Source organism: Gopherus flavomarginatus, chromosome 7, assembly GCF_025201925.1.
Source record: "Gopherus flavomarginatus isolate rGopFla2 chromosome 7, rGopFla2.mat.asm, whole genome shotgun sequence".
NCBI classification, from domain to species: domain Eukaryota; kingdom Metazoa; phylum Chordata; order Testudines; family Testudinidae; genus Gopherus; species Gopherus flavomarginatus.
The window spans coordinates 32,651,926-32,668,395 of NC_066623.1; the positions used below are offsets into that span (position 1 = coordinate 32,651,926).

The 16,470-nt window shown below is 44.1% G+C and overlaps 1 protein-coding gene across 4 annotated transcripts in view; it reads left to right on the forward strand.

The window, feature by feature from the left end:
* The first annotated feature begins 775 nt into the window (after positions 1-775).
* RANBP17 (RAN binding protein 17) overlaps positions 776-16,470 on the forward strand; it is a 267,568-nt gene continuing 251,873 nt past the window's right edge. For 2 of the 4 annotated variants that reach the window (XM_050962558.1, XM_050962561.1), the window contains exons 1-2: positions 776-900; positions 13,689-13,835. In XM_050962558.1, coding sequence (XP_050818515.1) covers positions 883-900; positions 13,689-13,835 — 165 coding nt within the window. In that variant the 5' untranslated portion in view covers positions 776-882. Of the gene's footprint in view, positions 901-4,601; positions 4,677-12,311; positions 13,197-13,688; positions 13,836-16,470 lie in introns of those variants that run through there. The other 2 variants (XM_050962559.1, XM_050962560.1) reach the window with 2 other exon arrangements.

Consider the following 16,470-nt stretch of genomic DNA (forward strand, 5'->3'; position numbering starts at 1 on the left):
ACCATTTATTGGATAAAGGTCCTGATCCACTTGATTTAATAGAGTCCTATCTTGACTCACAGTGATGTCACCATTGATGGCAACAGTGGCATGTACAAGGAGTTAGTCTCATGGCTTTTGTCCAATTACCACATCCCTCCAGCCTAGCATGCTATCACCCCCAGCATCCCCTCCACCGTATGCAGCAGAAATGGGACCATGCACCACACTGAATAGCAGAAACGGGGCAACAGTCCATCTCCACCAACCCTCTTGTCCCCATTTATCCTAAAGCAGACTGGACTGCATGCTCCATCTTATCAGCACTGGCTGCTCCTTGCCTCTCGTGGCTCCAGCATGCTCCACACTTCTCCTGCCCTCTGTTTATCTGCTTTGTACCGCCTCCCCCACTCCTGGCTGGCTTACACTGCATTATTACCCCCTGCCCTCCATAGCTGTACTGCATGGCTCTCTCCTCCCTCTGCTGGCTGTGCACTGCCCTCCCCTCTGCCTACCTCAACACTGCAGACTCTCTAGGACACCTACACCCCAGTTTACCACTGCATTCCCTCCACTTCCTCTCTGCTCCCAGTCTCCTCTCCCCGCCCTTCATTGCATCAACCCCCACAGCACAATGCCTCCCCCATTCACACTGCCCCCACACTGCAGCGTCCTTCCCCGCATGCACTGCATTGCTCCTCCCCTTTGCTGAGGCCCCGCCCCCTTACACTGCCCGCTTCCCTGCTCCCTCACTGTATCGCGCCGCCCCCCCGGCTCTACACTGCATTCTCCGCCTCCCAGGCTGCACACGCTGCCCCCGCCCCCGGCCCGCCCCGCGTTGCCCCCTGCCCCGGGCCGGGCACGGCCCCCCCCCCCGCCCGGCTCCCGGTGCCGCTCGGGAAGATGGCGCGGCACGTCCAGGTCAGTGCGCGGGGAGCTGGGCCGGGCGGAGGAGCCGTTGGGAGCTGGCCTGGCGGTTGGAGCTGGCCTGGCGCGCTGGGTCGGCCACGGAGATGGCCCCGGGGGCAGCGGGCCGGGCGTGGGGGAAAAGGAGATCGCGGGGGTACCAGCGTGCGTCGTGGGTTATGCCAGGGTGGGGAGGAGCATACTGGGGGGTGCTAGGGTGGGGCGTGGGAGGGGTACGGAAGGGGGTGCCAGGATGAGTCATGGAGTGGTACTGGGGGGTGCCAAGGGGAGGGGTGTACTGAAGGGGTTGCCAGAGTGGGTCCTGGGGGTGTATTGGGGAGTGCCAGGATGGGTTACAGGGGGGTATACCAAAGGAGGTGCCAGAGTGGGTCAGGGAGAGATACTGGGGGATGCCAGGGTGGGTCGGGAAAGGGTACAGGAGGTGACAAGGTGGGTTGCGGAGGGGTGTTCCAAAGGGGGTGCCAGGGTGGGTCGGCGAAGGGTAGGAGGTCTGCCTGGGTGAGTTGGGGAGAGGTATTGGGGGATGCCAGGGTGGGTCAGGAAGGGGTACTGGGAGTGCCAGGGTGGGTCAGGGAGAGATTCTGAGGGATGCCAGGGTGGGCTGGGGAAGGGTACTAAAGGTGTTGGTTGTAGGCACTGGGGGTTGCTGAAAAGACGGTGCATGGAAGGCTGCAGAAAGCTGGAGGGACAGTGCCATAATCTACAGGGGGAATAATACTGGCACAGTGCTGGTGTCTGTGTGTGTGAAAGGGGGACTGATGTAGCAAGATAACCAGTGCAAAGGTACTCAAAGGGCATAAATGATACAGGGAGCAGGGATAGAGCTGTGCAGAAAATTTGTGTGCAGAATTTCTTTTCACAGAAAATTTGACACGTCAGGAAAAAATCAACAAAAAGTTGAACATGAAAATTTCCTAGGGAGGGACATTTCATTTCCCACACATCTCTACTCCTGCTTCAGCTCGCTGGGTCATTTATAGTTAGTTGGCATCTTTGCATTCTGGGTCCTTTGTATTGGCTATCTTGCTGCATCTCCTGAAGCATTGTTGCAGCTATTGCAAACCAGATTGGGGGGCATTTGGGAAATACAGGCATCAGTTGCATGTGACCACGTGGGTTGGTATCATATTAGGAGAGGGTTATGTCAATTCCATTTCTGCTTGGAGGGGCAGCATGTTTCCTATGTCTGCTCTCTATAATCTGTCATTGGCTTTCCCCACAGTAATGGTGTTATTAAAAAAAAAAAAAAAAACTAATGGAAAATACCTGTGTTAAATCATCCACTTTAGTTTCTTGCAGCACAGAATCGTGCCCTTCAGCATGTCCTATTTATTAACTCCGTGTGCTTTTTGAAACATCATGCACAAACACAATACATTGATTAAATAACAGGTTCCTGCATATTGACAGAATTCCAAGTACAGGGCACAAGCTAGTCCCTGCCTACCAGCGTGCATCTTTCCTACAGTTTCCTCAACAAAAACTTATCTGATAAGGTATGTCTACATGTATGACGGTGTGGAAATTACAGGCACTACAGGAGCTTCTGGAGCCTTTCCCATCTGAACATTTCACTGTGGCCAGGAAAGGCTCTGGCAGGGTGCAGCAGTGGGACACTACATTGCTGAAAAGAGCAGTATAGATACGGGAGGCACTGCGTGGACATGTAGTGAGCCATGTATGATATAAACCCTAGAGGTTCTGGTGTGTAAAGCACTCTACTTGTTTAAGCCATGCCTCACCATGTACACTGCTATTTATACCCGTGCTAGCTGGAAGTGCAGTGTCTGAACTCTGCACACCGTCCTAAGTATGGCTGTACCTATAGATATGCCTTGCAGAGCGCCCCGAAGAGTGGTAGGTCCCGTCTCGGATAGACCAACTCATTTAGGGCTAGATTATTTTCCTGTTCTGACTATTGTCTAGTGTTTCGTCCAGTGTAGTTTTTAAAACCAGATGTGATGTGTCTTCCCTCATTTCCCTTGGGCAGTTACTCTATAGCACAATACGTGTCATTGGCACAAGGTTTACCCGAGTATTCAGCCTAAATATTTTCTGACTTAATTTCAGCCTGCTATTCTTAGTTGTGCTCTGATATACTGTACCAGATAATTCCTCTTCATCCTTGGTGCTCACATTCAGCTATTTGGAATCTGTAAATCAACGCTTAGTCAACTATAAATATTTAGTTCTTTTAATCTGTGATCATAAATAATTTGTTTCAGGGATCTGATAACTTTTGTTACTTTACTCTCGACTTACCCAAATTTATCAGTACTTTATCTGGTATTTATCCATGGCTGAATGTAGAATTCCAGATGTGATATAAACATGGTCAATAACCTTGTTCATGACATGGTACCTCAGTAGATGCTGCGTAAAATTGTGTTGACCTTTTGGAGCACAACCATACTGCACAGCAGACTCATGTCTCCTTTTCTAGTCACTATCTCTTTTAAGTCTCTTTCATTACTTTGGCGTCCCTGTTTGTCCCTCTTAGTCTCAGTGTGTATTTTGGATTATTTTGTCCGCAGATGTATTTGCTTGCATTTTTCTGAGTTTCATTTTTATTTTAATCTGAACAGGAGTGGTTCACTTAATTTTGCAGCCGAGATTGTTACGTTAATAACTTTTTTCCTATAAAGTTCAGAGACTGATTTCTCTTTCAGCTTCAGCATCCCCTAGATGTACAAATTATCTATTTAAAAAAAAAAATTGTGGCTGTTTCCACAAGTTTTTAGTGTGCAAACTATATATGGCCTTTTTTTTTTAACCTGGAAGTTGAAGGTTGTATTATATAAATTCAGGGGTAGCCAGTCAAATCTAGTGAAGGTTTCAATGGCTACCTTTTGAAATAAAAAGTGATTTCTTTATACTTATTAGAAATGTATTCTGAGAATTACTGTCTCCCTTTCCTTGATAGAATCGCTGGAAAACTACACTATTGTGGTTAATTAAGCCAAAGTATCTGTTAGCCGTTTGTCTTTAACATTTTCTTGGACTATCATATAGCTGAGTTTTGATGGTTGTAAATTCAATCCTTTTATTTAAAAAAAAACAACAAAGCTTTAAGCATTGATTTGTAGGTGAAGGTATGGAGGAAGAGGTGCAAAGGCAGCTGACTTCAGGTTCTCCATTCTAAACAGGGCCTGTCAAATATTAGATTAGGCCTATTAGAATTTCCCTGGCTGCTTCTTTCTAGGTTACACTCAGGGCTTGAAATATTTACCAGATGCCTTCTAACAGAAGGACTAGGTCTACTAACTCGTAGCTGATGAGGAAGATGATAATGCCTACCAGTGAGATCCTGTTTAAAAAGTCATGTTCCTACCCTTAGCTTCTGGGAAGTCAAAGGATGTTGAGATTTCTATTGGTATACCCTCCCTGAACCTTGTTCAGGGGGCTTCATCTTTCATATTCTCTAGCTAGTTAGGTCTGTAATAAATCTCAATTCTCTGGCTGATGGTCTGTAGAAAGGATCCTTTCTCTCTGTCCTCCCCACCCGCTGAAAACCTTCTTTGAGTGTTGTGAGATGGATAGATATTTTTGCTAATTTTCCTGTCCTCTAGCCTTTGAACTTTGGGGGTCTCCTCCATATGAGTAGCTGCATTGTCTGCCTCTGCTGATCCAAGTTTTTCCAAGTGGCAATATAGTGACAAGAATTATGTCAATTTCATTTTAATTTTTTCCCACAGGTTGAATAACACCAGTGAAACTGAGTAGTCTTGTCAATTTCTCCTTGCTGTTGCTTGGAACCATATGAGCTATTGGTGTGCAGACTCAGGAAGACAGAACTGCATTTCACCTATTCTGAAGGATATCTTTGTAACCAGAAATGAAAACTTCTCTGTCAGAGAAGCTAATGGCTTTTAGCTGAGGAAAACCTCCCATTCTTTGTTCTCCCAATTTATTTCATTGTTCCCTCCCTTGTTTTGCTCCTTTGTTCTTCCCTTGTTTGTCTTGTTCCAATTAATCTCAGCACTAACCTTCTGGATAGTGAAGAGACAGTAATGGGTTTTTTTGGGACTAGCCATTAGAGGGTATTCTAGAAGGAGACACTCTATACCTAGAGATAAAGGTCCAGATCCTTAAAGGTATCTAGGTGCCTAACTCCCATTGAAATCAGTGAGAGTCAGGTACCTAAATGCCTTTGAGCATCTGAGCCCAGAGGCCTCACCTTTGTAATCCTCTTAGTTGCTTTCTCTCCAAGATTTAACTTGAATTTTGTGCCTATATTTTTGTAATCCTGCCATTACACCTCCATCTAGATATAACGCTGTCTTCGGGAGCCAAAAAAATCTTACCGTGTTACTGGTGAAACCGCATTATATCGAACTTGCTTTGATCCACCAGAGTGCACAGCCCCGCCCCCCCCCCCCGAGCACTGCTTTACTGCGTTATATCCAAATTCGTGTTATATTGGGTCGCGTTATATCAGGGTAGAGGTGTATTTATCGATATTCTGAATAATGTGATTTGACATTGTTGTTGGAAATTCTGCCTCTGGAAAGTTGTACTTATAGGAGGGAAGTGGCAGTGGCCACTGGTTTACATTTTCAAATTCTGTGATGACTTTCTCTGAAGTTTTCTCTGCAGCCGTTTTTACTATTGGAGTAAAAAATCCCCCAAACGCTTGGTGGCATCCTCTGTATTTGAAAATGGTCATAAATAAGAAGCAGTCACCTAGTCCTGGATTAAATACTCTAGTGTTAAGGAAACATGAAGTTTGCCTCATTTGTGCCAGCAGCTATATTAGTGGTTGGGCTGGCATTTTTCCCCCTGAGGCTCTTTAAAGCAGCTAGTATTGTACAATGATCTTCTTACAATTAATATTTCAAAAGTGCAGCACAAACAATAGCTTGGAGGGTGCATTTTTGCTTCATTTGAATTCATTGTAAACAGATTGCTGTAGTTTCTTCAGCGTTTGCTCTCAGGCTTCAGCGTGTCAAGAAATTTTCAAATGGTTGCTAGTCCTTTGAGGATTCTACTTTCTTTTTTGCTGCTGAATGATCAGGACATGCATACTTAAAAATTCATTCTAGTTTTAGAGTTATTATCAGTACTAGTGAATTTCCTGTACTTAAAATGGGGACTATCTCTAAAACCATTAATATTGTATCGTGGAATATCATTTTACTCCTTGAATTGTCCTGGTGATTTCAGTAGGTGTAGCTAAGGAGTAGGATATCTCAGTGTGAGTAAGGGCTGTTATACAGTAGGATCTTATAATGATATAGCTACATCTCTCAACAATGTGAAAAATCCACGCTCCTGAGAGACATATCTATACTGACCTAACTCCGGGTGCAGATAGCACTGGGTGGGTGGAAGAAAGAGCTCCTTGTGGAGGTGAATTACCTATGCTGACAGAAGAATTTACAGTAAAATGCTGCAGCTGCGCTCCTGTAGGGTTTTAAGTGTAGACATATGCTAAGAGGGTAATGTGGACCTGTACTTACCCAGGCTAAACTTTATTAAAAGACAGCATTTTAAGAATGTAACTTTGCACCTTGAACAACCTGAGTCTTTGTATCCTTCCTTAGATTTGCACACTTGCCCCTCCCTACGTGAAAGTGGAGTTGGCCATTTTGGCAACACTTTCTCCGATCCCTTCTACATATCCCACAGAGGGATCTCACATGGGTAGGAGATGGAGGGTGGAGTGGCCGGACTGGAGCCTCGGTTGACACACAATGCTCCTCCTTCAGCCTTGCACAATTTATTCAGTAAAGATAATGCAGACCCAAATAGTATTATCTTTTCCACAGAGCACTCATCCACTCGGGTCCCACAGCCAGTGTGTGGTCCCTGGTATAATGGTTAAATGAAAGGCTATGTTGTCTACTTCATGGAAGGGGCATGGAGGACAACAAACTCCACCTTTCTCAAGGAATGATATGAGGAGGATATCCATGAGCACATCTTCACAGAAGTGTTCTCCCTGAAGTTCTCTCATGGATTTTGCCATCATGAGTTTGCCATCAGGGGTTGACCCAGGTCAATCTTTGTAGAAAAGTGAAGGTACACTTAGGAGAAAAATGCTAGCTAGATTTTTTTTTGGTGCGGAGTCCTTGTTTAGCTGTGGATGCTTTTGTTTGGAAGCAGACTTAGTTGTCTGCATCTTGAATTGAGGGTTTATTTTTTTAAGTGAGGAATCATGAGGTTTATTTTGTGCAAGATCATGCTACTGGTTAACAAAGGAATGTCTCCTGAAAGTGTGTGCTTTCGCAGGGAATATACCGTATATACTCGATCATAAGGTGTTTCATTTATAAGCCGACCTACCCCCAATATGGATAAGTAAAAATGGATTTTTTTAATAATCCGTTCATAAGCCGACCCTATAATTCAGGGGTCAGCAAACTTTGGCTCCCCGGGCCATCAGGATAAGCTGCTGGCGGGCCGAGACGGTTTGTTTACCTTGAGCGTATGCAGGCATGGAGGTAAACCTAAGTAAACAAAGTGTCCTGGTGTGCCAGCTGCTTACCCTGATGGGCCAGGACTGCAACTGGTGGGGAAATATTTTGGGAGGGAGAAGCTGGGAGTCAGGGGAATAACCCCTGTGACCACCCCCCACATGACCGCACGCCTAGCCCGGGACCCCCCACTCTCCCCATCCCATTCCTTCCCACCTTATCTGAGGAGGGCCAGTGGAGGATATCTCTGACCTGGCTAGAGCTGCTTCAGCAGGCTGGGCAGCATAGCTTCAGCCTGCTGCGGTGCGCCAGACTGAGTGGCGCGGCTGCAGCATGTTCCAGCAGGCTGGGATGGGTGGCATGGCCGCAGCGTGCTCCAGTGCCCGGGCGGCTGGCCACAGCCTGCTCTGGGGTGTGGGGCCGAGTGGCCCAGCTGCAGCCTGTCAGCCCCAGAGCTGCAGATGCTTTGGAGGCTGGGGGGAGAGCAATGTGGCCAGAAGCAGAGCGACTCTGGCCCCGCCTCTTCCATTGTGGCTGTGCTGTTTCTCCTTGCTCCCTCTGTTGGGGGTTGGGGCTATGTCCCACCTCTTCCTCTCTATACCCATTCATAAGCCGACCCCCTTCTCTGGTGCTTCCCGATGTTACTAAAAGAACATAGGTTTATGAGTGAGTATATATGGTAATCTCTTAACTGTCTCCTATATCTGAAGCAGTCCCAATGGACCACGCTGAAAGTAAACTAGACTGAATTTTTCTCAGTGCATCATTTGGTGAGAAGCACCACTGTTAAGTATTTAAGTTAAAGGTTTTAGTAAAACTGCTAATTTTGGAGACAGTGGGCTGAATAGTAACGTTGTTGTTGGGAGATCAAAGTTGGGGAATGTAAATGTAAGTTAGGAACTGTTCTCATCCTGATAGCATAAGATCTATTTGAAACTGATGAGAAAAAGCTCCTCATCATCCAGAGTGAATAGCATTAAGGTAGCTAATATATGATTAGTTATTATGATTTATTTGTTTTTAATAATTGCATTAAATGCAGATGGCTTGTGTAAGAGAGATTCGCCGGGGCTCGACCCTCCCGGCCTCGACTTGTCGTCTGCGGGTCTCGGTTCTTGGGACTGTCGCCCACCACGCGGGTAGTCGGTCCCTGTGGATAGGACCGGGCAGTGGCACAGTCAACGGGCGCCCGGCCCTTGGTTCGGGCGGGCACCAACACACAGTTAATTAGGAGCTCAGGCCGCCTGCTGCAAGGCTGAGCAACAATATACAGTCAGTTCGGGGCTCAGACCCTCTACTGCGGGGCTGAGTAACAATACGCAGTTATCCCAGCTCCGGCCCTTTGGTTCAGGGCGGGCTAGCAGGAGTGCGGGTGGCTCGGGCCCTTTGGGACAGGGCCAAGCAGTGGCAAAGTCAGAGGGGGTCCAGCCCTTGGTTCGGGCGGGGCACCAAACACAGTTATAACAGCTCTAGCCTCTTCGGCTGGAAAGAGGGGGAATCTGCCACCCAGTTACAGGTGGCAGGGGGAACGCAGGCCCACCCACTCCTCTGCGTTCCAGCCCGGGGCCCTGGTAGCGGCCATCACCGCTACTAGTGGTCAGTGGGGATCCTGACCGAAATACACCGCCATCGGCAAGGTTAGCTCTACAGCCTGACTGGCGTCAGGCTCCCCCGGGCTACTTCCTGTATCCCCCTCCAAGCCTACCTAGTTCGTGGGATCAGCTTCAGGGACGTCCCACCACATCGGCTCCTCACGGCCAGGGCTGGGCGGCAGGTCCGGCAGCTCTTCTGGGAAGTCTGGCCAGGCCTGTTCCGGGGGGTCCTCAGGGCCGCAACAGGAGTGAGGTGGCTCCGGCAACTCCTCGTCGTAGCGGGCACAGGGCAGCTCCGGCAGCTCCTCGTAGCGGGGAGGTTCTGGCCAGTCCGGACACCGGCCTGCGGCCTCAACAGCTTCCCAGTCAGGAGCTCCCATGGACAGATCTGCTCCTGACGGTGGCTGGGCTCCAACTGAGGGCTGAGGGCCGGCCTTTTATTCTTCCGGGTCGCCGCTTGACCCTTTGGGGGACGGGACTTCCGCTTAGAGGCCCCGCCCCTAGGGATGATTGACGGGTCTCAACCCTTCCGGATGAGGAGGGGAGCCAGACCGCCTTGTTACACTTGCATTGATTAAGAACGTAAGAATGGACGTATTGGGTCAGAGCAATGGTCCATCTAGCCCAATATCTTGTCTTCCGACAGTGGCTGATGCTAGCTGCTTCAGAAGGGAAGTAGCTATGGAGTGATCCATCCTCCTGTCATCCGCTCTCAGTTTCTGCCTGTCAGAGGGTTAGGGACACCCAGAGCATGGGGTTGACCATCTTGGGTGATAGCCATTGTTGGACCTACCCTTCATGAACTTATCCAGTTCTTCTTTGAACTCCGTTATACTGTTGGCCCACAACATCCCCTAACAACGGGTTGTACAGGTTGACTGTGCATTATGTGAAGAAGTACTTCCTCATGTTTGTTTTAAACCTGATGCCTGTTAATTTCACTGGGAGATGCCTGTTTCTGTGTTATATGAAGGGGTAAATAACACTTCCTTATTTGCTTTCTCCTCACTATTAATGATTTTCTAGACCTTTGTCATAGCCTCCCCTTAGATGTCTCTTTTCTATGCTAAATAGTCCCAGTCTTTTTAATCTCTCCTTGTATGGAAGCTATTTCATACCCCTAATTGCTTTTGTTGTCCTTCTCTGGACTTTTTCCAGTTCTAATATGTCTTGTTTGAGATGGGGTGACCAGAAATGTGCATAGTATTCAAGGTGTGGGCATACTATAGCTTTATATAGTGGCATTATATTTTTTGTCTTCCTATATATCTCTTTACTATACGTTCCTAACATTCTGTTAGCTTTTTTGACTGCCGCTGCATGTTGAGCAGATGTTTTCAGAGAACTATCTGCAGTGACTGCAAGATCTCTCTCTTGAGTGCTAACATCATTTTGTATATATAGTTGGGATTATTTTTTTAATGTGCATTATTTTGCATTTATCAACATTGAATTTCATCAGCGCAGTCACGTGAGATTCTATTGTAACTCTTTTCAGTCAGTTTTGTATTTAACTACCTTGAGTAATTTTGTATCATCTGCAAATTTTTCCATCTTACTGTGCACCCCTTTTTCCATATCATTTATGAGTATGTTGAACAGCACTGGTCCCAGTACAGATCCTTGAGGGACCCGATATTTTCCTCTCCCCACTGTGAAAACTGGATATTTGTTCATACCCTTTGTTTCCTGTCTTTTAACCAGTTACTGGTCCGTGAGAGGACCTTCCCTCTTAGCCCATGACTGCTTACTTTGCTTAAGAACTGTTGTTAAGGAATCTTGTTAAAGGCTTTCTGAAAATCTAAGTACACTATATCCTCTGGATCATCCTTGTTCACATGTTTGTTGACAGTCTCAAAGAATTCTAGTAGTCATGATTTCCCTTTACCAAAGCCTCATTGACTCTTCTCCAACATATTCTGTTCATCTTTGTATTTAGTGCTACTGGATGCATAAATTCTTTCACAGGAAATTATATAATTATGTTTAATTCCAATTCTTGTCATTGGTTTGGATGAGAAACTGATGTGCAGACTACTGATCTATGCATGCATATTTGTTCCCAAGAATTTTGCACACGCGTTGACTTTTACATAACAATAGAAAGAAATCCTGTAGATGATCTATAGTTTATCTCCTGCTGTTCCCCAGAGTTGCATGGATGGAGGTTATAATTCAGAAATAATGGGACAGAGGAGACTCAGACAGTGAACTATGTAGTTAACGTGTATTAAGTGTCTGAATGATGGTGGGTTAATGCCAGTTTTTGCCACTGAAACTTTAACTCAAAAAAAATGTTGACCTTAGCACCTCTACTACCACTTCTTTTTTAAAGGATTTCAGATTTATCCTTACCCCAATTTTTTAGTAACAGTGACTGTTGTCCATATGGAGGGGGCCTAAAGCGAAGTCCAAGTTTATTAAGGAAGATTTTTTAGGCCATGTTTCTAGGAGAATAGAGATAGTAGCAGTGAAACAGCTTCCGCTTCCTCCAGTGGGATGGTACTGGGTTTGATACTTAGAGAGACATATCTGGGGGGAAATGGTTCATTGTGTTGTTCCAAGTACATAGTTTAGAGGCTGCTAATATCAGGAAAATAATACTTGATGATTAAAGGAGCAACTTCAGCATACAGAGATTAGTATGCAGGTCTTAATGTCAAGGTCATCTTCAGTGCTCTTGTACTTGCCTTTTATTTTTGTACAAGGGTGGTGAGTCCTCTCTAGTGGAGAAGGAACTTCTGTAAGGTCTCGTGTGCAATGTAAAGTGTAGGAGAGACTAAAATGACCTTTCTGTGAAAGAGCTGGACTCTGAAATGCTGAAACATTTCAGACATGATCTCCAGAGTCTCTATGGCCAATCCCTAGGGTGCTGTTTTGTTTGCTTTTGAGTTGAGATATCCTGCGATGGGAGTTCAGTGATTGAAAGAAAAAAACTGCTAAAATAGAAGGGCGGGATTGGATTGAAGCTTGTAGCTCTTCATGAGCTCTAAGGAAGAAGATTGAAGAGAAGTGACCCAATATACCATGGAGTGTTTCAGGGGACGCAGATCCATAAGCATGGATCTTGTTTGAAGATCTATTGTGTCTATAACTGTTGGAGGGTAGAGTGAATATAAACAACTGTTGGTGAGCTAGTGTTGGGCAGAAGAGAGTTTAATTCCTTTGAGTTAGTGTCATGTTTGGGAGTTAGTGTACATATGTTGTTGTTTTTTCATGGTATTATTTTCTTTTATTTATTCCTCTATAAATATAAACTAATGAATCTTCCCTTTTTATGTGACCCAAGGAGTGAGTTGCTCTAGGGAGGCCACAGCTGGGATCATGGGGCGGAGGGGTGTTTGGGCTCTTGGGGGAGAGGGTGCAAGTATCTGGGCAGGGGGGGCCCTGTGTTTGGGCTTGGGGAAGAGAGGGTGCAGGTATTTAGGATGTGGCCAACACATTCAATTTGATAGTTTCAAAGCCACTTAAGAGATCTGGATGCTCAGTTCCCATCGATGGGAGCTGGTAGTCCAAATCCCTTTATGGTAAATTTACCCAGAAAATGCAGGTGTGATTGTAGTATGGATAGGCACACCCATGGGCCAACAACCCGAGTATATATCCAGGTCCTCTGCAGGCTTGTACTGGGACAGCCAGCCCACTTTGAACCCTGTGCCGCCACGTCTTCACTACTATTGTTACTGGAGCTAGTAAGATTAAAGATAGGGTAGATATGCTTACCTGTGCTACACTCACACCTTCATTTGCAGTGTAGATGTCCCCTTAGACAGTTTTGAAAATCTCAACCTGAAAAATTTCTGTTTTAGTCACTAAAACCTACGAACAGGCACTTGTTCACCCTTCTCATGATAATAGGGGGGAGGAAGTATTTTAATTTATCATTAGAATAGTAACTCAAAGTAATTGCTAACTGTACCATCCCCACTTTGTTCTAAAACAAGTGTCAAGTATGAAATGACAGATGGACTTTTTGTAGACTTGCACCTCAGTCTTGCAAAGTCTTACGACCATGCTTAACATAAAGCATATGGATAGACTCAGTGACTTTCTATTAGTCTTACATAGATTTCTCTCTGGTATTCAGTCTTCATTTGGCTTCCTCTTAAACAGTGTCTTGTTCATTCTTTCTCTTTTCCTCCTGTGTTGCATTATCTCTCTCTAAAAAGTACCTCATGTTTTAGCTGCTTTTAGCATTTAGTGCTTTCTTCATTGTGCTTTCAAATATTGATCCTTCAGTCAATAGGTTACAACATTTTTGTGCTATTATCAGATATGCTCAGTAAGTCAACTGTTGATTTAAAGCTTACCTTTGCAATGTTTGGACCTTACAGCTAATGTTAGAGAGCAAACTTTTTTTAAAATACATGTTAAATTTGGATTTTTTTTATTAACTTTACCAGAACTGTTGTTTCTGTTCTAAATTTCAAATTAGGAGTAGTCCATGATAAAAGAATTGTGTTCTGTCACTTAATTTTAATCACTGGTATAATGTCTTCCGTTTTAGTACTGAGGAATGTAACATCTGTTGGTCTCTCTTCCACGTATATTTTACTGGAGTTCTATGCCACTCTTACTGCTGTGGGAATTGGGAGGGAAAGAAGCTACTCGGGTTTGATTGCACTTTTCTGGAAAACTGAGCATAGGTAGCATTTCATGCTACTGTAGTGGATATATGTCGGTGTCTGTAAATAGCCAGTACTGTGAATCTTAAGGAAGGCTTCCACAGGTGCAAGGCATATTTGGAGGTTTCAGTATTTTTTTTTCTTAACAGAGTTTGGCAGAGCTTGAAGTACTATGTAATCAGCTCTATGAGGGGACTGATCTAGCACAGCGGATGCAAGCAGAAAAGGTGCTCTTGGAGCTTATTGACAGCCCTGAATGTCTCAGCCAGTGTCAACTTTTACTAGAACAAGGAACAGTAAGTACCTGGGAGAAGTGTTAAGTCTGACAATGTAAACATGCATTTATCATGAGACCCACGTTGGAGGTCCAGGTAATATTAGTGTGAACGCAATACATGTGAGATGCTCATCTGTTATAACAAATTGAGTTTTTCCTTCATAAATAAAATGCCAGCAAATATGTCTACACACATCAATTGGTATTAGAGGGTGGGCTTTGTGGGACTGAAAGTACCTAGCATTAGAAAACAGATGGCCAGAAGTAGGGGGAAAACCTAACTATGGGGAAAAATAGATACAAATGTTAAATGTTGGTCTAATACTTGGAAAAGGTTGGAACCTCATACTTATGGGGCTTTATGCCACCCGTTGCTCAGTATTGCTCCTCAACATGATTTGCTCCAACACGTTTACAGCTAAGTCCCCTGTGCTCTTACTCCTCCAGGTTACAGTGGGACAGGGTAACTATGGTGTGAAAAGCCTTAAACTATGTTTTCTTGTTGTCTTAATTTAAACCAGTCTCTTAGCATTATTTCAGTTTTCTTTTTAGAGTATGAGGAGTCCTGGTGGCACCTTAAAGACTGACAGATTTATTTGGGCATAAGCTTTCATAGGTGAAAAAAACACTTCTTTAGATGCATAGGGAAGTAGGTTTTGTTTTTTCACCAACGAAAGCTTATGCTCAAATGAATTTGTTAGTCTTCAAGGTGTCACTGGACTCCTCGTTGTTTTTATGGGTACAGACTAACACGGCTACCCCTCTGATTTTTAGAGTATTATGTGTTTTTTGTACTGATATTTTACATACAGATATTTTGTCAGATTTAAAAGGTGATAGGGGAACCAACCCTGAGTTAAACCATCAGTCCTTCATAATCATTTCTGTGTTTTGGAACCATTATGATTTCAGATGACATGCCTAAGACGTGTCCATTATCTGGAATCATTGATATAGCTGGTAATGCCTTGGAAGAACCTGACAAATCTATTATGTTAATAGATGCATAAGGAGTTGTTAATTCTGTTTATCATTATGATACAGTTAGGTTATTGCAATAGATGTTGCAAAATGCATTCTCAATGTGGGGAAAATGAAAATATTCAAAATTAGTATAGCACATTGGCCTGACCCCGTAATCCATACTCCTGAGTAAGGATTACTTATGTGAGGAGTCCCATTCATATGTGGTTGCAGCTGTGGTCTCGTTCATTGAACAACAATATGGTGAAACGAGTGTTAAGAGTCAGGAACCCACTACTTTCCATTTCCAAGTCTGCTACTGACTGCCTTTGACCTTTAGCAAGTCAGTTATCTTCTCTCTGCTTTAATTATCCTCTCTATAAATTGTTATATAAATGTTTAGTCCGCTTTGTAAAGTGCTTAGAGATCCTTGGATAAAAAGTGCAAAATATTATTGTTAGAAAAGACTCAATTATTCCGTGTCTTCAGTAAGACTCTGTTGTTCAGGATGTAAGAAATGCAAGCATAAATATTGTTCTCTTCAATTTTCGGTGCATAGTAATTGCATTACAATCATTAGAATTCCATAATAGTATCAAATGTTACAAATATAGGTCCTGGTCATGCAAAGATTTACACACGTACTTAACTGTAAATGTGTACATAAGTCTTTCCAGGATTGGGGTCATAATGTGGACAAATGTAACAATACAGTTGAGCTACAGAATTGTTGTAATAAAGATACAGAAAATTCAGAATTCTATTAAATTTCCTTTTTCTGTGTGTGTATGGTTCTCTTGAGATTGTGTGTAAGACTGATTTAATATGTGGTACATTTTCTTATAGGGTAGGTGGATAGCTTCTATGATCTAATAAGTTTTTTCCATGTATAATAATTATCAACCGATGTCAAAATGGTGATCAACAGCTTTGTTGTTAAGGTGTAGTTTCCATTTGTGTTATTGTGGAAGCAGGGTAGTGGTTCCATAGCTAAGATTATAGTTTGCTAAGGCTTATACTTGAAGCAGGAATTAAATCTCTTACATACATAAAGAATGTAATATATCCAACTATAGCACTTTTTCCTCAGTAATGAATTTTCTAAACATTTTCAAGTAAATCTTTTAATTAGTTTGTTACAGTCATTTTAAAATGGCACATCTAATTTGTTTTTGAAAATTTATAGCAAGTAAATTTTCTTAACTCTAACCTGTTTTATTTACATTATGTACATATGCGTATAAAACAATGTCTCTTTACAAAACCAGACAAATATTTTTCAAATTTAATGTGTACTGTTTAATTGGTCTGAGATTATTAAAAATCATAGTTTATAACTCTAGTGGAAGTATGTGGGGTAGCCCAGCCCATAGAGCTAGCTTTTAGCATTAATTTTACTCAGCAGTAATGCAAGGAAGCCTCCAGTCCTGTATCCTGTAAGACAGTGGCTCTCAGCCTTTTAAGAGTCTCATTTGTCTGACGTACCCTAAGCATGGGCAGCGGATACCATAGGCTGGGGGAGGCTATTTCTCCCCAAATAGCCAGACATGGCCCCACCCATTCTCTGTCCCCAGCTTCCGCTTGGCGCGGCTGGTCCAATTTCCTTCTGGGGTGGCCCCAGCTCCGGCCCTCCTCATGCTCCGGGGCTAGGCAGGCTGAGGCTGCATTGCCTGCCCTCCCACTGTTCTGGG